The sequence below is a fragment of the Lepidochelys olivacea genome, assembly GCF_965140295.1.
Source record: "Lepidochelys olivacea isolate rLepOli2 genome assembly, chromosome: 6".
Taxonomy (NCBI): Eukaryota; Metazoa; Chordata; order Testudines; family Cheloniidae; genus Lepidochelys; species Lepidochelys olivacea.
In genome coordinates, this window is record NC_140416.1 from 12646514 (window position 1) to 12670234 (window position 23721).

Here is a 23721-nt window from a genome sequence, read left to right on the forward strand (position 1 = left end):
CGGGGGAGACACCGGCCCCGGAGCGTCCCGCCCAGCAGCCCGTCCCCTCGCCCATTGCCCCCCTGCCCGGACAGTCCCGTTCGCAGCCGGCCCTGGACACTCGGTTCCGATCCAGCCCCCCCCCCCGCTGCTGCCCCTCGGCAGGCCGGGCAGGGTGGCCGGGCTTGCCCATGCTGGGCAGGGTAGGGGGCCGTGTCCCACCGGCTGGGGACCCACGGGCAAGAAGGTGGATTAGCCTAGGGTGACCAGATGTCCCGATATTATAGGGAAAGTCCTGATATTTGGGGCTTTTTCTTATATAGGCGCCGATTACCTCCCCCCACCCCGTGTCCTGATTTTTCACATTTGCCATCTGGTCACCCTAGATGCGCCCCTTCTGTCTGATGGCTGAATACTAGTTGTGTTAGACCCATTGCAGTGGGGCCCCACGCCGGACTGGGTGCGGGTCTACAGCAGTAATACACCTGTGTGAGGTGTGGGTCTTTGTAGGGCTATAACCCACCCCAGCCTCTCACCCCTTTGGGTCAGTCAAGCTTAGGGTTGCCAGTTTTGGTGCCAGGTGTTCCTGGAGGTTTCATCACATGACATGATAGGCTTTGATTTCAGATTAATCTTTACCTCCTGGAGACTCCAGGACAATCCTGGAGGGATTCCGACATCCCGATTGGCTGCTCCCCTTTGTTTAGGGTTTGGAGATTAGACAGTGCCACTCCTGGTGGTAGGCCTCAGTCCTGCAAACCATCCCCCCCGGGGCTCCGTTTCTAAACCTGAGTGCTCCTACCGCAGTGCTGTTTTGTTTCGGCTTCTTGTAACATGGGAAACGTAGGAATATTTACATGTACAAAAATAAGCTTTGAGCGGCGTGGAAAAGATTTCTATAGTTTATTTTAATTAACAAAGCCTAATATCCTGGCCTAAACTTCCTCTGTCTCCTTCTCACACTGACAAAATGTTATTATTTATTTAATCCCCGAGCCTGCAATGTGATCCATGTGAGCAGACGCGTGCGCCTGCCCAGAGCCCCCGAGAGGTGCAGGATTCCAGCGACGGGGAACAGCGGGTAGGACCCAGGCTTTAGAGAGCTCCATCCGCGGGACCACGCAGGGAGGGAGCCACTCTGCCTGGCAGTAAGTCTTTCCACCATGGGGACACCGAGAACGAAGGGAGATGGGATGGAACAGAAAAACAGCGCCTGGGCAGTGATATTTAGCACATGCCTTGTTAGTTTCATAATGTTTGCTGTTTTATATTCCATAGCTTTAAATATTGCATCATAAATATTTTTAAAAAAAAACAACGAATAGGCGAAAAACAGAGAAAGAACAGGTTTGGCCAGCCCTGCTTATTTACTTTAGGGTTTTTTTTTTTCCCATCTGACCCTCCGTCTCAAACACAATGGAAGAGAGGATTTTTCATTGTTTGTCATTAATCCTCCCAGAAAAAGGTGTTCAGCACCTACAGTATTCCCAGATTGCATCCATGGTTTAACATTCTTCTGGCGGATCCCGGGAAGTTAACTCTGCCCCTCCCCCGATCCCAGACTTCCAGTAATGCAGCTTTTCTTTTGTCTGTTTCTTCTTCCCTACCCGAGGTGTTGCCACCCACCCCTTCCGAATCGGTTATCCGATGCTGCGTTACCAGCACGGGTCGCAACTTCCGTATGAGTCACACACACACACACCCCCTCGCTCTCCCGCTCCCCTTGGACAGCGGGGAGGGGGAAGAGAGAAAGACCTTCTCTTCCCCGCTACCCTGCCCTAGGAACAGCAGCCCAGCCGGGCGGATGACCCCACATTCCACCCTGCCGCCGGTGTCCGAGCTTGAAAAAAAACAAGTTTTTCTTTAAAACAAAGCAGGTGCCCTCACTAAACGCTGCATTGGAGGGGGGACAGCTGCTGTGTTCAGGAAATAAGGCAGGAAACCTGAGCAAGTAAAGGTAATGTGCTTTATATGTACATTATTTAACATAGAGTAGCTCCTAATGTTTGTTTATACTCTTTTTCATTGATCTGGAAGGTGGAGTTGTTGTAACTGATTTAGCAACATTTTATCTTTTAAAATAAAGCTAACCCAATAATTATTATAATGAAAAGGAGTACTTGTGGCACCTTAGAGACTAACCAATTTATTGTTAATTGTTGCAGACATTTTGCTTCTATGCCCTCTGTCTCTACTAAGGAGTCCCAGTTCCTACTTTTAGTAAAATAGTTACCATTGGTCTCATTCTGTCCCTCCAAAGTGATCAGGATTTCTTAAAAGATTGATTTATTATGAAAGATTAAAAGATATGTACATGTGTAGTTCGGCTAAACAAAGACTAAGATTCTGCAAAGACCTTACACACATGCTGAACTTTACTACCAGGAGTAGTTTCACTGATTTCAGGGGACTGCTCACAGAACTAAAGTTAAGCACATGTGTAAATGTTTGCAGAACCAGAACCAGAACCAGGGGGAGGAGCACAAAGACCAGCTTCTATACATATTTGGTGGGTGTGGGCATCAAAGAGAGAATGGTACTGGGTGTGGAATTAAGACTAATGGGATGAGTTCCTCATGAGTTAAACAGAAAAATGCAAGATGAAAAACAGGATGAAAATTCCAAATAGTGAGGTCTAAATGGAAAGTGGTGGAAGCTCCATCACGCTAGCCTGGACAAAAAGCTGGAGAATACACTGTAGGGAACAATTCTGTACTGGCCCAAAGGGGGTGGATTAGATGAGCTGCCTTTTCCAGTTTTAATGTCTCCAACTGTATGGAATTTCTTTTAATTTTTTTTGGGGGGGCGGTTGGTGCATCTTGAGAGCTGTGTTCCTCTCTGTCTTCCTAAATGGCCCTATTAGTAGCTCTCAAACTTCAGGGTGCGCATCGTGGTGGGCGGTCAGCAGGCACCCTTCCACTTTATTGTGGTAATGCCATAGAAGTGGTGCACACCCTTGCAATGAGCTCTGGATGGAGCCCCACTGAAGTCGGGGGTGGGGGGACAGAGGTTTGCAGGAGACTCATCGCAGGATCATGACCTTACTGTGTAATTTTACACTACCAATATTTAGTGCCGAATTGACATCTAGCTATAGAAAAGATAAACGTCCATAAACGTATGGAATCATACTCAGTAATTTATATATTCATTATTTATTAACTAACTATCTCTCTCAGCACTATACATCAACACAGTGCTTTACAAACAACCTTAAACACAGGCCTAGCCCCAAAGAATCTATGAGTATTATTTGCATATAAATACACATCTAATTATTTAATATACTTGTAAAACACATTGGTTTCCTGGATGATACAAGCCTACTGTCGCTTTGGCCTATAGAGGCCTTTTATCCATCATCAGGACAGGCGTTTTTATAGTGCGTTCAGTATATCCTCCCATCTTCCCCAATTACAGAGCTACACAGGCACCTCAGTATTTTAGATTCCTCAGTATTCTAGATTCTTTGTTGAACCAACAAAGCAAAATCCCAGTGCTTTTAATTGAGGAACTTCTTCATGCCACCTTAAAGGACAGCGCCACCTTAACCCAGCCTGGATGGTGTTTGTCTGTCTATTGTGCATCTCTTTTACTCCACAGGGTCATTTCTGGGATTTTGCTATGTGGTAACAGAAATCAGGACAGTGGGTGGAGGAGGAGGGCTGCAGGGAGCTGCAGTTGTCTGTTCTGTGTTAATCTTCCGGCTGGGAAAGGGAGGGAGGTTTCCTAAGTGCGTTGGTGGGAGGGCATTTATTAAACATTGGAAAGCAGAGAGAGGAGGAAGAGGATTAAAGGGCGAGAGAAAGAGAGGGAGTCAGCGCCTGGTTTTATGGGGGTCATCCATCTGCTCTGCCCTTTGGATGCAACAGAGTGAGCCATTTCACTTGCTTTTCTCTCTCTGTTCCTCCCTGCTCCCTCCCAGTTGTCTGTGTATCAAGGTCCCTGTGCATCTGTAATTATCCGGGTAATTATCCGGCAACGCTACAAGGCCGCCCACCGCACCCCATAGCGTTCCAATCCATATCCAAGCTGCTGGGGCAATGGATCTCAAGAATGTGGTGGAGACTGTGGAAAGCGGGGAACAAGACGCTATCCTCAAGGTGCTGCAGATCTACAATCAGGAGGTGAGTATTGTGTTTGTGCTTGGCCTGTGCCAGTCCTCAGCTTTCCCTGTTTACGTGTCTGGGAGCAGGTTGGCTGGAGAAGCCGTGCTGTGGGATTTCTGTGCCACCCAGCTGTCCCCGTTTGTCTCCTCTACCTACATCTGTCTGTGCGTCACTTCAATAAAACTGCCATTAACCTGCTTAGCGGGTAAATCTTTTGTTTGTAGCATCAGTGGTTCCTGCATGTATGTTTTGACAGTGACTGTTCCCGAGCATCTAGTAAACCTCTCCCCTTCCTGCTTCCCTTATGTACTGGAAGTAAAGCACTCAGGCTGGATTTTTAGCATCAAGGGTGTAAGGGAAACATGGCAGGGAAATGAATGCCCATGTGGGGGCTAAATAGTGAGGTAGAAAGGAGGAGCCCTTTATGGCAAAGGAAGGTTTGGAGGTAACATATGAGGCCTAAGGAGGAAGCTATGGATGGAGTAGAATTATTATGGTTCACAATTAAAGATAATTAAGGAAGCACATTAACAGTAGGGATTTGCCACATATGCTTCATCTGAAAGTTGATAAGAGAAATCAAAAATAGCACGTGAAAACAACAAACTGGTAGGAATGAGTGATTGCCGCTACCAGCTTGGAAATGTTTAAAAACATTACACGAAGGGGTTGCCCCTTCAGAATAGGCACACATGACGTTTTCAACTCAGGAACCAATATGCAAGTGCAGGTGAAATTCACTTCAAAGGAGTCACCTTAGGAATGAATGTGGCCCGTCAGATCCTACATGACTCATGCTGCATCACACTGAAGTAGGTGGAAAGCGAGCAGAGAAAGCTGCAAATATTGTTGCACAAGTGTCATTTTCCAGGGAAAAATTGTGCATGCTACATCTGTTCCAACCGGGCAATTTTAATCCAGTCAAAGTCTCAACTAAGAAACAGTAGGACCCCATAAAAGTGACGTACAGCAGAAATAACACAAACCGTGGCAGATGAAATATAAGAGGAATTAAGATGCTAAGAGGAAATTTGAAGAGCAAATAGCTAAACATAGCAGAACAAACACCAAGATGTTTTTTGAGAGTATATCGGACACAGGAAGCCTGGGAGAGAGTTAACAAGTCAGCTAGACTGTCGGGGAGTAAAGGGAGCAATAAAGGAGGATAAGACATTGCAGAGAACCTAAGGCAATGTCTTTGTGTCAGTCTTCACCACAGAAGATGATGGGAGATTCCTGCCCCAGATATATTCTTTTCAACAGAGGGCGTGAAAGGAAGTTAACATTAGGGTGCCTGAAGAATTCATGTCAGGCTGTTTAATACTTTTATAAAGGATCTGGAAGACGTTGTGAACAGTGGAGGAGGCCAAATTTGCAGTTGACAGAAAATTGTGTAAATCTCTCAAGACTGCAAAAGAACGTCAGGAATTCCTGAGGGACCCTACAACAGACTGGATCCCCAAAGCCAATTGAAGTAAATGGCAAGACTATCACTGACTTCAGTGGGTGCTGGATCAGATGCCAATAGGCAATTGAGCAACACGGGGCAATAAAAATTCACTGTGGATTGGTGCAAAGTGAGGTACATTGGAAGGAACCATTTGAACTATTCATACATGTTGATAGGGTCTAAATTTAAGTATAATCACACTGGAAAAAATCCTAGGTCCCATTTGCAGGCAGCACAATAGAACCATCTGGGCAATACACAGTGTTGGTCAAAAAAGATGTTAGGGAGTATTAACAATGTGGTGGAGATTAATAACAAAAATATGATAATACTGTTATGTAAATTGATGAGACATCCTTGCCTTAAGCAGTGGATCAAATTCTCTGTTGGTGTAAATTGGGATAGTTCCATTAATTGCAATGGAGCTGTGCAGAGAATTCAGGGCCCATTATAATCTGTGCTGGTTACTGCATCGCCAAAGGATATAACAGAAATGGCAAAGGTCCAGAGAAGGACAACAAAAGTGATTAGGAGCATGGAAGTGGTTCCATATGAAGAGAGGATAGGACTATTTAATTTGGAAAGGGGATGGGAGAGTGGTCCTGTATATAAAATAATGAGTGATATAGGAAAGATCAGTCAGGAGCACATCCTTACCTTTTCTTGTCATAAAGGCACAAGGGGTGAAGTTCTCTGGCCTGTTTTATGCAGGTTAGACTGGATGATCATAATAGTCCCTTCTGACCTTACAATCTATGACTTTTTGATCCAGTGAAATTAAAAGGTAATACCTTTAAAACCGATGAAAGGAAATGCTTTTTACACACACACACTGCATAATTAACCTGTGGAACTCACTGCCACAAGGTATAATTCAGACAAGTAGCTGAAGAGGGTACAAGGATTGGACATTTACATACCTAACAAGGATATCTGCAGTTACATTAGATAGGATAAAACATTTATAAAGGTCTTTAAACCCTCTTCTGTTGGGGCATAAATCATAACTTCCCCCGTGGAAATGTTAGTTTATAATTGTCCATTTTACCCCTTCCTCTGAAACATCTGGCATTGGCCACTGTTGGAAGCAGGAGCTTCCAGAGTGCTGGTCTGATCCAGTATGGCAAAGGTGGTGGGGAACGAGGAAAGGCTACTCGCATCCTCCACCCCTTGCCCATTTGCACAGGGTGCAGCCACAGTTGGGTGCTGTAGTATTTTCCTTTAGCTACTTCAGCAACCTCTGCCTGATTTTAATAGGATAATATGTTTTGAGACCTTGGAGTTACATAGATTGATACCTGGCTCAAACCTTTGAAAGATGCATCATGTCGAGGTATGAAAATTGTTTAGTGCTTTAAAAGATTGGATTTGAAATGCCATGCTTTGGATGTTGGAGAGGGATTCCACTAATCCGTCTGCCATGGTGAGCAATGGGCCAAACCCTCTGATCCTTCCTCAACTGTTATACCTTCCTTACTCGCTTAACACTCCTTTTGATTTCAGCAGAACTTCACTGGAAAATAACTGAGTAAAATCTGAATAAGACCCTTAGATTTGGCCCTGTATTATTGAGACTACATGAAATGTGCCAAAGACTAGATGAAAACATTTTCTAGACAATACACCCTGAAAGTCTGCAGTAAATCATAAAGTTGACATGATCTACTAGTTGATAGTTGTTACGTAATTTAAAATGATCTGTATTACAAAGTGACTCAACGGTAGCAAGTACAGGCTGCAATAAGCTATAGAGAGGGTGTGATTACATATGCTAATCAACTGTGTTTAAAGAACACGTGGTAAATAACTGACAAGCTCAGATACTATGATAACGAGGACCTCATAATACCTAGACAGATAGACTAGAGAGAATGAATGGATGAAACAGTGCACTGGTGAGCACTACATATCAAGAAGAAAAAATGCATGATTTGGGGCGTAACGGAGTACTGATATGCATGGACATACAGTATACCTGGATCACGAATATCGACTTCTCTGCTACTGCACTGTAGTCTTTTAAAATAAGTCAGCTGGTCAGACAGGCAGTTAGGTGTGTGTTATACACAGTACTAGGCTAAAATGACTTACCCACAGTTTGAAAATCAAGTCTATACACATATGTAGACAACAAGCAAAAAGAATAAATCAGAATTTTATGGACATTATTATTATTCCTTATTATCATGCAGCACCATACCTTTATGTTGTCCTTTACGGACAATTAGAAGAAGGCCCAATTCTCAGCCCTTGCTTCATCCCCTCTGTACCTCCTGGAGTGCAAAGGGAATACAGAGTTGTGCTAACAGGGTAGCTGAGGATTCCCTTTGCATAGGGGAATCCTTGGGTGGCATAAAGTCAGCGTTGGCAGCTCTACAACATCACGTGTTCCTGGTACCACCTTCCGGATGCAGTGGGTGTGCCGGGGGGAGGAGGCATGGCAATTTTGGACTGACTGAAATGGCTTTAGAGCAGCTCTGGAGCTGTTCTAATTTGCCCTGGAGACCAAAACAGTCCCCTTCTGCCTCCAGGAGTAGAGGTAGAGGTGGAAAGCCACTTGTGTCATCACCCCATTTCATAACACCTAAGGATCTGGCCCAGTGCCCCAGCTTCAAAGAGATGAAATGTAAATACATGGCTTCCTTGCACACTTTATAAAAGAGTGAGCTGAGAAGAAAGGAATGTCTTGACTTAGTTTTGAGTAGCGTAGAGGACTTGACTGGAGCCATAGAGGTGGGGAAACATCAAAGCAACATTGCCAGTAATTCTAGTTTGGTGTGTAAATGAAGTTAATCTGATTGTGAAGGATTGTAGGGACAATAAATTTCACAGAGCCAGATGTGGAAGAGTGTGTAAAACTGGGGTTAATTGATAAGGTTGAAGCAATGGAGGAGCAAGACACAACTTGAATGTGACGGAAAGGATCCTGATGGAGAATAAAATGGACAAATTCTCTGTGCCTGCCACGTAAAAGTAAAAATAAATAAAAAAGGTCCAGTTTGACTGTTCAGAAAAAAACCAGACTCCTCAGAGGTAAGAAGGAGGAGGCACTTTTGAGAGATAACGTATCAGGGTTAGGAGAGGAATGGAAAGGCGGTAGAATGGAATCAGCTGCTTCAGTGCTGCCTGACGTACCTGGTGACCATGCGCCTCCAGGGATGCTGCGGAGGCGGCAGCAGGTGTGCCATCGCTGAAATTCTGATGTTCCAGTGCCCATTCAGCACTTAAAATAATGCTGCTGCATTCAGCTGTCATACAGAAGTGGCACCAGAGTTCAACCGTGAAGGGGTTAATTGTGCATTAAAATTGCCCTGAAAACAGAAACCAGAGGGATGAAAAGCAGAGGCAAGCTCAATCACAGATGTTTTCGGAGTGAAGGATGAGAGGCAGATGAAGGAGACTGGGGGGCCTCAGGGATGGCTCTTTGTGTTCCAGAAGAATGGGGAGTTCCCTAAATCATAGCATTGAGAACCAAGAGCAAGACACAGACCTATACGCTTTATTGATCGTATCTGAATTGCCTGGGATCCGAGGGAAGAAGATGGCATGCTGAAGGAATGGCTCAGTGATCTAAGGAATCCCATTTTGAAGTCCTTAGACATCACCCAGCCTCCTCCCACTTTTGTGCAGTGTGCTGATCGTTTGCCTGGCATTCTTCTTTTACCCTGCTGTGATGCTGCATCTTTTGTTAAGACTTTGGGATGAAGGATACATATAAAATTATATTGAAAATCAAGATCATGTCCAGAATAGCTAATCAGAAATTAGAAGATCTGAAAGCTGAGCAAACCAAAGCGTGCGGACAGGATCAATATGAGGATAACGAAGGAAATGAGACAGGCCAATTTATGCTTCTATATTTTAAACCTTTTGAAAATAAAGGGGCTGGAGAGAGGCTAGTGTAACAGCTATATTAAGGAATCCAGAGCAGATCGAGGAAACTATAGGACATGGCTGTGGAGAAGATAATAGAAATGGTTACCAAGGAGAGGGAGTAGGACCAATACCTAGAATATTTAAGATGCAAGAGGGTGTGTACATTCCTAAGTGACTGGTGTCCACCTTAGGTGCCTTAAGACCAAAAGCCTTCACCTAGCTGCCAAGAAGTCTTCTGTATTAGTTGTGAGATATATCTCTTGCCTTCCCAGTTTGGGGAGATGATCCTTCACATCTTTTTAAAAATTGTAGAAATAGGATCTTTCTTGGGAGAGGTCTCTTCAAAGAAAGATGTGCAAAATCGAAGCCTGCTCAGCTCCTGACATGTTTTGCAGCCAGTCCACGTGCATCAATGGGGCCTATAGAGCTGGATAAAGAGAGCAGAGTAAGATTATGTCTACATTACAGTCTTCAGCTGGCATAGCTACATTGGTCAGGCACATGAAGAGGTTTGATCCCTGACTGACATAGCAGAAGCCCCACATGTAGACGCAGCTATGCCAACAAAACTGCACTTTTACTGGTGTTTTTCTCGTGGGGAGTGTTTTTACTGTATTGGTACAAAGTGGAGCTTTGCCAGTATAAGTTGCGTCCACACTAGCAGCACTTTGCCAGTGTAGTGTGCTGGCATTCCTGTGCTGGTAAGGCACTTCTAGTGCAGCCACCGTCTAAATGCCCATGTCACTTGCAATTGTTAAAAATACCCTTTTAGACAGATCTCAGACATTTCTGATCCAGTGTGAAGCAGCCTCGTGAAGCGGGAAGGTGCTGTACAGTCTGGGTGTGGTCTTTGTTCAGGGTTGCAAATAACAAGGTAACTTATCAAAGTCCTGGGCTAGTTGTTTGCTTGGGTATTGAAAGCATGGAGCCGTCCTTGTCAGCTGATGCCCTGTGGGATGGAGGGAACTGGGCTACAGAGTAGCAGAAGCTTTGCTGTTAGACTAAGAAACTGAAGCATGTGGTCAATCCTGAGACTCTCTTGGACGCTGGCAAATTCCTAAACTTGCTTATTAAAACCTGAACCAACTGAGAGGCCGAGGAGGAGGAGAACTAGCACTAGTGCTAAGCACTTCCTGATTATGACTGTAGATATTAGCACTGAAACCCCATGATCCACCCCGGATCACTATGGTCCTCGGATAGCCTAGGATGGAAGAAGCAAGAAGAAACTCAGGCAAGTGGTGGAAAATGTGTTCTGAAACAGCCAGCTTCCAGTACCAACTTCTGCCACTGCTATGAGGGAGATAGAGAGCCTGCCTCTCCCTGGCTATGGAGGTAGCAAAGCAATGCCCTGCAGAATTTTTTCTAGACTGCAAACTCAGATGGTCATCACTCAACCCCAGAACACAGCCGCTCTCACTGCAAGGAATTATCCTCTTAGTTCACCAAGACAATCACTCACATCCAGGATGGCCTCATAGACCACAGAATAAAGAGCCAGAAGCAGCTTATTCTCACAAGAAATAACATTTCTCTACTTTAATCAAGGCACTAGACACTCAACACACCCACTCACACAAGCAAATAAAAAACAAACAATCAGGGAATCAAGCTGTGTTTCACCCAGGCCTGGAAAGAAGAAAAGGAGAGAAAGAGTTTATTGTTGTTTCTATATTTAAGTGCTTGGGAGGTGCTCATAAACAACCATACAGCAGTGGGAGACACACAGGTATCACAATAGTCTTTAGAAAAGAATGGATTTATGGGCAAAGCTGGACACAAGCCTCTCCTACATGACAGCTCTCATCCCTACTCATCTGTTCTTTCCATAACTCTTCATGTTGTTTTATAGAGTCATACATTTTAAGGCCAGAAGGGATCATTGTGATCATCTGCCTGATCGCCTGTGTAACACAAACCACAGAATTTCACACAGTGATTCCTACATCAAATTTAGCAATGTGTGGAAATATTTGAACCCAATACAAGTCAGAAACCCATGGCCTTCAACCTAAGAATCCCATGCTGTAGGTTAGCAAGCTAAATGGGGAGCTGCGGGTTCCACAGAGGATCAAGCCCAGTACCTTGTAAAGCAGACATGATACAGGAACCACCTGCATATACAAATTGCTAAGGGATCTTAAAACTCCAGAGAACAAAAGAAAAATCCATTTTTGAAGTATCATCTTATTTCCATCGCAGTGACCGAAAAGAAGGAACATGCAGTGAAGGGATGAAACTTGTTGATGAACTGTAGGAGATCGGGGGCTGATCGGTACAAAGATGCCTATTAATAAATCTCTGAATGGCTTGGACAGACAAGGAGCGAGATCAGGGCACAGGGCAATGGAGAGAAATGTGATATAATGAGGCTTAGATTTAAGAAGAAGGAAGTCACACAAAACCTGTCAAGGTTCCTTCCCCACTCTGAACTCTGGGGTACAGATGTGGGGACCTGCATGAAAACCTCCTAAGCTTACTTTTACCAGCTTAGGTTAAAACTTCCCCAAGGTACAAACTATTTTACCCTTTGCCCTTGGACTTCCACTGCCACCACCAAACTTTGTCTGGGTTCCTGAAAAAACGGAGTTTGGACACATCTTTCCCCCCAAAATCCTCCCAAACCTTGCACCCCACTTCCTGGGGAAGGTTTGGTAAAAATCCTCACCAATTTGCATAGGTGACCACACACCCAGACCCTTGGATCTTAGAACAATGAAAAAGCATTCAGTTTCCTTAGAAGAAGACTTTTAATAGAAGTAAAAAAGAATCACCTCTGTAAAATCAGGATGGTGAATACCTTACAGGGTAATTAGATTCAAAACATAGAGAATCCCTCTAGGCAAAACCTTAAGTTACAAAAGAGACACACAGACAGAAATATTCATTCTATTCACCCCAGCTATTTTTTCAGCCATTTAAAGAAATCATAATCTAACACATACCTAGCTAGATTACTTACTAAGTTCTAAGACTTTATTCCTGTTCTGTCTCCGGCAAAAGCATCACACAGACAGACACAGACCCTTTGTTTTTCTCCCTCCTCCCAGCTTTTGAAAGTATCTTGTCTCCTCATTGGTCATTTTGGTCAGGTGCCAGCGAGGTTACCTTTAGCTTCTTAACCCTTTACATGTGAGAGGATTTTTCCTCTGGCCAGGAGGGATTTTAAAGGGGTTTACCCTTCCCTTTATATTTATGACAAAACCGTTGAAGGAATGGTGGGAACATGGAGTGGGAGGAGGCTTAATGGGATGGATGGCAGGAAGCAGAAGGAGGACAGATGACGAGGAGCAGAAGAGTGTCTGGAGAACAGTCTGGGTGTGTAAGTGGTCATTTAAAATGTAATGCAAACTCCAGGAAGTAGGAGTCTGATCCAAAGTGCATTGAAGTCAGTGGGAGTCTTTCCATTTACTTCAGCAGCTTTTGGGTCAGACCCTAATTGCAACCACGTATAAAGGATGTAATGGTATATCCAGTTCATGTGACTCCTGCTCCTCCTCTGTTGTTTTTTAATTTGGGTGGAAACATGCCTTGTGGAGTGCCTGCAGGTTCGCTCCTTGAACCTATATAACACTGGGTAACTGTTTTGCAACAGAGTGCTAGCAGAATTGTCTCCTGGGCATATAAGAACAAGGGATCCACCATACTGGATCAGACCATTGACCCATCTAGGTTAGTATCTTGCCTCTTTCAGTGGCTCTTATGTGATACTTCAGAGGAAGGTGAAACTCTCCATAATGAGTCTAGTCAACTGTGCTATACCGTGGGGGAAATAGATTTCTGAACTTTGCAAGCAATCCTGATTTCTCTGTTAACTTTTTGCCTGGTTTCTTAGTGACTTCAGCTACTTATGTTCTACTTGTTTATGTAAATATCTTAAACCCCTTTAGTATGGCAATGTTTATCGGAGGATATTAATTTCCTGCAGCAGTGAGTTCCATGGATTGGCTCTACTCTGCAAGAAGAACTATTTCCTTTTTCATTGCTGCCTTTCAGTTCAATGACTGGCTCGTAGCTCTCTCATTTTGTGGCTTGCTGGGTAGAAGCAGCCCAATGGCTGTCCCTGAACCATTTATTGTATACTATAGAGCAAATTTATTTTCTCTGTTTGTTTTTTGCCTCTTGAGGCTGATAGTTTCTGGTTTGTTTTCACAGAAGTCTCAGTGTTTCACCTTTGAAGATGAAGAGCGGGAGGAGAGGAAGGTATGTCTTTTGTTTCTTACTGTGGCCATGCAGAGGTACTTGAATGCAGAGTAGTGAATGCCAAAAGGCTTGGTGAGAGATGGCAATCCCAGAGAGAAGCTAGTGCTCTCTCACTGGGACTGGGTCACCGATGGAGGAGCATTGGGTTAGAACAGTGGTCTCCTGAGTCGGTTTGTCAGCATATCCATTCCTGATCCAGGGGCAGCTTCTACATGGCATGATGCCATGTCTGGTGTCGCTCTTCTTGCTCCCCAAGGCCAGGCACGTTATTCCTCAATGCGAGCTGTAGTAAGGTCTTCTCTTGCATCATTACTTATGCAACATATGCAGAACATTTACTAGTGTCATATGAAGTGTTGTTATACGTTGAAACAAAACTGTGCAGGGTTGTGAGATGCATTACCTTTACTCTTATTGCTGTTTTGTTTTCTTATTCACTGATCTGCAAGATATCAGCAGTTCACAATGGGACAGAGCCTCAGCCGGTGTAAATCAGTATTCATGGAACTATCCCAATTTACCCCATCAGGGAGGCTGGGCCAATGAGTCTCCTATTTATTAGTGAGAATTAGTGACATTCTACTATATCTAAACCTTCTGAGATCATTTCCCTTCTTCCCACCCTGTTCTCAACCCAGCTAGATCCTCCATCCTTCCCTTAACCTTATCTTATCCTCCTCTCAGTTCCTTCAGCCTGCTCCCCCATCCCCAGTATCACCTTCTCTCTGACCTTGGGACTCCCATTACATCTCTCCCCCCCACTCCCCCATTCTGTACTCTGTATTTGATTTAGTTGGGGATTGGTCCTGCTTTGAGCAGGGGGTTGGACTAGATGACCTCCTGAGGTCCCTTCCAACCCTGAGATTCTATGATTCTATGATACTCCTTTCCATGCATTATTGCTAGATGTGGGTGAGAACCCACACTCTGGAGACAAACGCCCTTGAGCTTTGGAAAGTTCACGTCTTGATCTGAACTTTATGGTAGGCCCATCTCTAGATACTGCTTATCTGTCTCAGCGTGGTGCATTACTCAGTGCCCATGCGTGAGAACAGCTGTTGAAATGTCCGAGCTAAGGCACTGTTTGCCGTGTCTTCATTTTTCCCTTCTAACTCCCCAGAAAATGGCCCAGCTGCTGATCAAGTTCCTGGAGAGAGAGCTCCAGCCCTCCTGCCAAGTCACATGTTTGGAAAGCATCCGCATCCTGTCCCGGGACAAAAGCTGCCTTGACCCCTTTGCCACCAGGGAAGGCCTGCAGACCTTGGCCAGACACGCTGGCATTGATTACTCAGAGGAGCTCATTCGGGAAGTCCCAGACCTAGATGTGATCCTGGAGGCCCTCAAATGCCTCTGCAACATCGTCTTCAGCAGTCCCCGGGCACAAGAGCTGACGGCTGAGGCCCGGCTCGTGGTGGGTCTTACAGAGCGCATCAAACTCTACAATGAGAAGAATCTCCCCCATGAGGTCAAGTTTTTTGACCTGCGTCTTCTGTTCCTGCTGACAGCACTGAGGGTGGACATCCGGCAGCAGCTGGCCCAGGAGCTTAGGGGCATCAGCCTGATGACAGACACCCTGGAGCTGACGCTAGGTGTGAAATGGCTGGACCCCCATGAGGTAGCCACTGAGGGGAGCCCTCCCCTACCCCTGCCACGGCAGGAGACAGAGCGTGCCATGGAGATCCTTAAGGTGCTCTTCAACATCACATTTGACTCCAGCAAGAGGGAGGTGGATGAGGTAAGTTTCCCAGAAGTCACTGCCCATGCCTTGATCCGATAGTGGTTTTCCACCTCTGCTGAGCAATTCCTCCCTGTTGCGTGTGATGTTGATGCAGTCTGTGGACTCCAGTCTGTGGACTCACGGTTACATACGCACATGTAGGAACAGAAGCAACCCATGGGGACTTCACTTCTAGAACAGTTTGATGACAACTCTGCTGTCTCTGCCCTATACACTGTTAACACTTAACAAATTGTAGCATTTTGTAAACTTTCTTAGGACTTTAAAAATAATTTTTGTGCCAGACGAGGGCAAAACGCTCATGTAACTTGCCATTGAAATGGCCAAAGCATAGCCCTTTTCCACCTTCTATATTAGTGATGGAGGTTGCAGATGGCTAACTTTTGGGAATGTCTGTGGCCTCTGCTGGTCCCTGGATTAACCATGTGGTGTGTTGGAGGACTCGGAAGGGATATGGAGCAAGAAAAAGGACGAGCAAGTGCGTGGGCGGGGCAGGAAGCAGAAAGAGAGTTCTGGGGACATTGCCATGATTTGTATGTTACTCCTCTTACTCCACTTTACCAAGATTTGGTTGTTCTTGGTATCCATGTACAGAAGTGTTCTGTTCCCAGAACAGCAGTAGAGAGGCAGAAGGGCAAACAGACTCTGGGATTTCAGGAACTGCAGAGATGTGCTTCCCTTTCATAATCAGGTTTTTTGTTTTCTGTTTTGGGGCCAGGAAGATGCTGCTCTGTACCGACGCCTGGGCGCTCTCCTGCGTCACTGCCTGATGATTTCAGCTGATGGAGAGGACCGGACAGAAGAATTTCATAGGTGAAGATCATTGTCCTACCATAAGACTTGAACCCATATTATCTTCTTACCCAGATCAGAAGGTGCTACTATATAAGCCATCCTGACACTAAGGATCAGATTCTGATACCCTGATTCATGCTGAATGGTACCTTTCTCTACAAGTAGTCCTGCTGAAGGGAATGGGACTACTTGCCAGAGCAAGAATCGCTCACCAACTTGAAAAAGGTCTTCACAATCTGGCCTTAAATATCTAACCATATCCTGAGTCATACTGAGCAGTTGCCATATGTTGTGCAATTGACATTGACAGTTGTCATTTGAGAGAGAGCTGAGACCTCCCAAAATCAGGTCATGTTTGACCTTTGTGTGCACACCCTTTGATTAGTTTGGTTGTAGAAGAGTCCACTTGCAGGTCCCAGCAAACGATGGTTTTTGATCTTACCCTCCGGCTCCTCATATTGCTAGAATTTAGAAATTAACTTGCTCCTTGGAGAGTAAAAGAATTTACATTAACACAGAGCCTTGGATGTCTCTTTGTTCCTCCTCTCCCTGTATGTTCAGCCACACAGTTAACCTCTTGGGCAACCTGCCTCTCATGTGTCTGGATGTCCTGTTGACCCCGAAGGTGCGGCCAGGCTCACTTGAGTACATGGGCGTCAACATGGACGCAGTCAGTGTCCTGCTGGATTTCTTAGAGCGACGACTTGACAGGGTAGGTAGAGGAGATGCTGTGCAGTTTTTCATTGTGCCATCTTTCCATGCAGATTTGGCCCTCCATCCCTGCCCAGCAGTGCTACTTTCTCCATTAAAAAAAACCCAGATCACCTCACGAGGAGACCACAGGAATGTCAGCAAATGATGGCTGGTTTAGAATTCACCAGAGTAGTTGGTAGCTATACCTTTAATAGAAGTGAATATTTTCCAGACAGATTCGAACAATTATGGTTGGTGTTTGAGTAGGTTCACTGGTTGACTGGACAGTAGGGTGATTGACTTTTTGTTTAAAAAGTAATAGATTTATTGGCTGTTTGCATGGCAAGATTGGTTGGATGGGAGTTGGTTAACTGACTGACTGAATCGGAAACCCTGGAACTGGTTAGTTACCGGGTGTGTTGGTCAGCTGTTTGGATATGACAGTGTAAATTGCTGTACAGTAGGCAGTTGATTGATTGGTTAGCTGTTTCTTTCCCGTGACTAACTCAGGAGGTCTGAGGACTGATTGTCACCAATCCCACTTTGAGGTGAAGGGCCAGTGGAGTTTTTGTGGGCTTCATTAAGGCAGATCATGGGGATTAACACCCACCCCCATCCCCACCCCTCAAATTCCTGGATTTACTACTCCAGCAACTTAATCTGAGTTTTTCCTGAATCCAAAAATAAAATTGTTTTTAAGTTCTCAGTTCATTTTTGACAGAAAGGTGTTATATGAAGCAAACCTGTTAAAAATATCACCAACTCAGCAGAACATTGGGTGTGGTCTTCAGGCTCTAGAAATACTCTGAGAGCTTTTCTGTGCGTGGCTGCGTGACTTCCCAGCGCGCTCTGCTGTCACTCCTGTGTTCCAGTGTGTTTCTGGCAGCCCTGTGCCATACAGCGAATGCAGAGAGGCTGCCAGCTCTGAGCACTGACACAGTGGGAAAGCTGCTGTGGTACAGAACTGGAATCTTCCGTCCTCATCTCTGGCCTGCGCTCTCGGGATCTGTCTCTGCTAGGAACTGGACAATGAGAACTACGTGAGCTTGTGATGACCTGTTGTTGTTTCTTCTGGGCTCTTTCACAGGGTCACAAACTGAAGGAGACCCTAACCCCTGTGCTGAACCTGCTGACAGAGAGTGCCCGTGTTCACCGCCAGACGAGGAAGTTCCTCAAAGCTAAGGTACCATGTTGGTGTAGGGAGAATCCAACGCTCATTCCTGATTCCTCTGAGGTGGGAGAAGAATAACACAAACTTTATGGATTCCACCAGCCTCCAGATACCCCTCTCCTTCCGTATACAGATTCTGCTATCCAAGACTCTGAGCCCCACAATACCTGCCACGTTTGCCGCGCTCCCAGTAGTTTATTCATTTAATTGATCTGTAAATTGCATTGTGGCACAAAGGTTTTCTAGAAATCCCAGTGCCGTTCCAGCCTCGTCTCTCTTGCTGTGGCTTTGCAGGTGCTGCCTCCGCTGCGGGACGTGAAGAATCGCCCCGAGGTGGGGAACTTGCTGCGGAACAAGCTTGTGCGCCTGATGACGCACATTGATACCGACGTGAAGCACTGCGCGGCCGAGTTCCTCTTTGTGCTCTGCAAGGAGAGCGGTGAGTAACGAAAACATCACAGGATGGATGAGATCCTCTGGGATCTTAGTGCCAGGGAGGCAGGCCATGGAATCCAATTTCTGGTCAAAGCCAATTAGAGCTTACACCACATCAGACCTTCCGAGGCTAGAGGACACACCTTGCCACCCCTCAGACACGCTGTCCAGGCATTCGGTGCTTGGGGCAGATAGTACAGGAGTGCACTGTGGGAAGGCAGAGTTGCCTTCTCACCTCACAGACACACCATATAGATGAGCAGCGCCAGTGGTCAGTGAAACACTCTGCAAGGAGACAGCTCCTTCCTACCTCACAGACACACTGGGCAACATTCTGACCTGCTGTCAGCGGATGCAGCTCCACTGATCCATTGTCCAGCCCCCCCAGTGTGGGGAGTCAGATGATAAATCTGATATTGTTTGCTTTACCCTCCGCTCTGCTGTCACAAAGTCCAGGGGAAGAACTGGTTCTTGGGGATTTTGTCTGAGGGAGGAGGACCCGGAGCTGAACGTGCTGCTTGAGCACTCAGGAGCAGTGTATTGACTATCAGTGCCACGGTCTGCATTTCCCACCTGCCTCTTCCATATGAGGATTTATCCAGTGGATGTCCATGCTGGCTGGTGCCTCTTGTTTAAAAGTGGTCACTTTCTCTCACTCAGCCCAGCCTGTCCCCAGGAGGGCCGGTGGGCAGCAAGGGGATGTGCTGACTCTTGTGTCTCTCTCCCTGTCAGTGTCGCGATTTGTGAAGTACACAGGGTATGGCAATGCAGCTGGGCTCCTGGCAGCACGAGGCCTCATGGCAGGAGGGCGGGCAGAGGGAGAGTATTCTGAGGATGAAGACACGGACACAGAGGAATACAAGGAAGCTAAGCCCAAGTAAGGACCCCTTTCCCTCCACCACTTCCCACCACTGTCCCTCTGTCCTTACATACTCACAAATCCCTTTCTCCATGCCCGGCCTGTGCTCACGAGCTCCCTTCCCCATCCTGTCCCTGCGCCCTCACTTACCCCATTACCCACTTTTCTCACCTTATTCCTATTCTTCCCCATCCTCTCCCTGCATCCCCCTGCCCAGGGCTTCGCCCACTTTCTCCTCCTCACTACTCATTTCATTTAATGGCATTTCATCCAAAAATTACCTACTTCCTACTCCAGTGCCCCACCCATCCCCACCAGGGGAATGGCTCCCCTTGTGTGACAGCTGCTAGTGTGCTTGTATCCACTCACTGGCAGTAGGGCACATCATCTACAGTGGAACAGATTCCCTTATTGTGCCTCTCCGGAGAGGCGTGGAGATGGGGCAGCGTGTGTGATGAGGGTTGGGTCCTATCCACCTCCAGCTGCTGGGTTCCTGTCTGCAGCCAAAGTGAACGTGTTCCTCTCTCTCCTCGGCAGTGCTTAGCCGTGACCCTGTGATAGGGTGGACAAAGGGGACTCTCCAGTCCTACCGAGCTCTGATTGAACGTAGGATTGGTCATGTCAAATCAGGCCGTTAGTCCACCAATTCTGGAATCACATGGACCACCTGTATATGGAAGAGGAGGGAGGTGAAGTCTCTATAGATGGAGGCCACTGGAAGGAAGTGACGAGGAGAGGGTGAATTCCCACTCCGGTGGCCAGGGAAGGAGGGGAGGGCTTGGCAGGACTCTCCTACCTAAGGAGAGTAGGGGGTGATGCAGTGGAGCATGGGCAAGTGCCAGAAGCACCTTGCTGGCCCCTGTGATGCCACCAGCGCTAGTATCCCAAGGAGAGGAGAGAGCATGTGCTCTGTGGCCAGCTCTGCTCTCATGCTATTGTAGACTCATAGATGCAGCCTGCTTTTCAATGAACCTGTTTCTCTCTTCTATCTCCCTCTTTTTCTCTTTCTACCTCCCGTTCCCATCATTGCATTCAGCATTAACCCAGTGACAGGGCGTGTGGAGGAGAAGCTCCCCAACCCCATGGAAGGGATGACTGAGGAGCAGAAGGAGTATGAAGCCATGAAGCTGGTTAACATGTTTGACAAGCTGTCCAGGTATCAGAAGAGAGAACGAAGCGTGCGCAGTTGTGGTTTGGGGATGCAGTGGGAATGCACTAGGAGAAAGAGTCCTGGCTAATATAGGTCAGACACTGAGACTGGGGGGACCCAGGTTTGTCACAGAATCATGACTATGGCAGGTCAGTGCTGTAGGAGAGTCTTAATGGGCACACAACTACGTATATGCCTTGAGGAGGAGGGGAATCCCAGCTCAGTGCAGTGAGTGTTTGGTAGCAGTCCAGGGCCCTGGAAGATCATAGGGGATGGACTCGGGGTGATTGCTGGGAAGATTTAACATAGGAATAAATTAACAGAGCTGGATTCTGTTACCCCAGCAAAAGGAGTTCAGGGGCCTTAGCCAAGCCTCGTTGAGACAGCAGCAGACTACCACATAGATGTGTTCTCCACCTCCCAGTGCATCGGGAGTTGTCACCTCACCAGAGTTCAGCCTGGGAGTTCTCTAGCAGATGGTGGCATTGCCCCTGGGTGGCTGCTGGTAGGAAGTAGCATTTCAGACACAGATGGCAGCCAATGGCACCAATTCTCCTTCCCCACAGGAGAGCCTTCTCCAGTAGGCGCTCATCCATCATTCAGGGGCACTGCAGACAGGGGTCTGGGATCTACCTAGAGAGTTCAGAAGGCACCGAGATGGGAAGGAAAAGGGCAGCAGGGCAGCTCATTTACTGCTCTTAGCCCATGTGTGTCAGAGAGAGAGAAACTCATCCTGGTGCCAGTCCTAAAGTTACACTACGGTGGTTCAGCTAGCACTGCCTGCCTCTGACCAGTGCTACTCCGGACTGTGCCAGGAACGCCCAGGAGATTCTAGTATCCAACCAATGTAGCAGGAGCTTAGCATGGCAGCTCCTGGGACCTCCAACGCTAATTCCAACATGACTGGGGTTCTGGGCCCCTAGCCCACCCTGCCGCAGGGGCTGTACTCTTTGGGTTGCTTGAGAAGAGGCATCAATCCGTTCCTTGGACTGGATTTGGGGGCTGTGGGATTCTCTCTGCTGCCTTTTGGAGCTTTGCAAGTGGAAGTGCAGAGCCCAATATTCAGAGGTGGGGAGTTCAGTGTGAGTTGTGAATGCCCAGAACTTCTGAAAATCAGCCCCTTGTTCTTTTCACGGGTTTATTCCTTCCTTAGGTGCATAGGAATGTTGTTGCTGGAACCAAGCCTGTTGCTTTAACTGGGGGGCCTCTATTGTGCTGGTATTCCGCAAAGCATTCTCCCTGGCTGCCATCTGGAGGTGTCCACAGGTCCCTCAGGGGTTGGACACAAGTGCTCAGCGATCTGAGCGTTCCCCAGTCTCCCAGTTCTGTAGCTCCTCCAGTGACATTATGTGCTTTCTCCTGGGAACTCGCTTTGCCAAACTAACTCTGCTCTTTCCCTCTGTATTGCAGACAGCAAGTCATCCAGCCGATGGGGATGACTCCAGGGGGCAATCTCACCTCTCTGGAGAACGCTGTGCATGAGCTGGCGGAGGAGAGGTCATCGTCTGACTCTGACTTGGGGTTGGACTGATTCACACCTCTCCACCCCCCCCCAAGGACTGTGGGCTCTCCACTCTCCCTCCAGAACTGGTGCTGCATCCAGAGGATAGTACTGGGTGAGGACTCTCCCAGTGGGATCTGAATCAGGGCTGGAGTCCACTGACCAGACGGATAACAACCACCTCCTCTCTGGTCCCATAACCACCTCTCCTTTCCCAAAGAGCTTGCCACAGCTTGGTTTCATCTTGGTCTCTTTCCCTCAGTGTCCCTGAGGACCTCACACTCCATTGTGAGGACCTCACAAACCCAGGATTGTCCAGTAGGATTTTTATAAAGAAAGATTGGGAAGGGGGACAAGGGAATATCTTCTTACACCACCGGGGTCCAGTAGCACGTGGAGCATTGTGTGTGCTGACTGCTGTGTGGGCACATGACTGTGTGCGCATCTGGGTGTTTTTATGGGGTGTGGGTGTGTTCATGGGATGTGAGGCACTTGTGCAGCATGCATGCATTTGTAAGGGCACACAAAGGTGTGCCTATGACAGAGAACATATGTGGGAATTTGGGAACATGAGATGTGCGTGAAAGTGTATGTACAAGTGGAGTACATGCCTTGGACATATGTGTAGTGATTAGAAGAGTGTGGGCGTTACATGTCTGCATACTGATGGTACGTGCTTGTATGGGTGAGCCTGGTTATATGGGGAGTATGCAATTGTATATGTACAGATGGGCACATGTCAACGTGTAATATTTAGGTACACATATAGACGTTTGTGGGCATGTAAGGAGTGTATACATGAATGGCTGTGGAGTGTACAGGTGGGGATGTGAGTGTAATGTTTAAGCACATGTGCCTGTTGGGACTCATGTTAGGATACGTGTGCTCATTCTGTGTGGGGAACACATGTGGAGGTATGGGAGTGTAGCTCTTTCAGCACTCACACTGACTGCAGGGTTGACATTTGCAGGTGACTGTTTGCCAGCAATGCTCTGATTTGTAGTCTCTAGTACTGTGCAGTGATCCTGTTTCCACCACATTCAGTTTTCTGGACTAACTGCTCCCATTCTGCTTTCTGAATGAAAGGCAGGGACCCCTTGCGTAGTTTCTTGCTGAATCATCTGCTTCAGCTCCTACAAATCCCCAGCTCTTTGCACTCCCAGGCTGGTATCAAATCCCGTCCTGCGTAGACTTTTCTGTTTAAAGAAGAGAAACTATCTTCCAATTTGTCTCCTGTACCAAGAGTTTCAGAACATATTACCACAAATAGAAAGAACTACACTAGAATAAAGGAAACCTTCTGACAGATGATTTTGTGTCAACGATTCGTCTGAGTGGTGTCACAACTCTAAGCAATTAGAAAACAGCCAGTGTTTCTGGGGGTCTGTCATATAGCCATGATCATTCCGAACATTAGTTTTATTCCCAAATAATAGGCTATATTAAGAGACAGTTAAGGCTGAAACTATCTCTAGACCTTAACCAAAAAAAAACAAACACATCACTGAATGTTTTAATTTGAAACATCTAAGGACCTGAGATTCAGGAAATTTTAAGTTAAGATTCCACTAACACCCTTAACTCTGCCCTCTGTACCTCGCCTCGTGTACTGTAGCTATAGGAGCATGATAAGTATTCCAATTACTTTTTAAATGGTTGTAATTATTAAAAATAAGTAATACAGTCCAAGCATATTAGTCCTCTTTTCTGCTCTGTGTAGAATATCTACGGGCATATCCAGAATTGCAGAATGAGGTTTTCA

General features: G+C 46.5%; 1 protein-coding gene across 3 annotated transcripts; it reads left to right on the plus strand.

The window, feature by feature from the left end:
- Positions 1-973: 973 nt before the first annotated feature.
- Positions 974-23270, plus strand: RIC8A (RIC8 guanine nucleotide exchange factor A). 3 transcript variants are annotated; one of them, XM_084630724.1, is made up of 12 exons: positions 974-1127; positions 1592-1936; positions 3905-4106; positions 13570-13617; positions 14738-15352; positions 16074-16168; positions 16712-16862; positions 17931-18026; positions 18309-18453; positions 19182-19326; positions 20345-20464; positions 21869-23270. In XM_084630724.1, exons 3-12 carry the CDS (start codon positions 4023-4025, stop codon positions 21987-21989), a joined length of 1620 nt encoding a protein of 539 aa, XP_084486850.1. In that variant the 5' UTR covers positions 974-1127; positions 1592-1936; positions 3905-4022; the 3' UTR covers positions 21990-23270. The 3 variants fall into 3 exon arrangements, with proteins under 3 accessions (XP_084486850.1, XP_084486851.1, XP_084486852.1); XM_084630725.1 differs by having other exon boundaries at positions 1854-1936; XM_084630726.1 differs by having other exon boundaries at positions 1857-1936.
- The last annotated feature ends 451 nt before the right edge of the window (positions 23271-23721 follow it).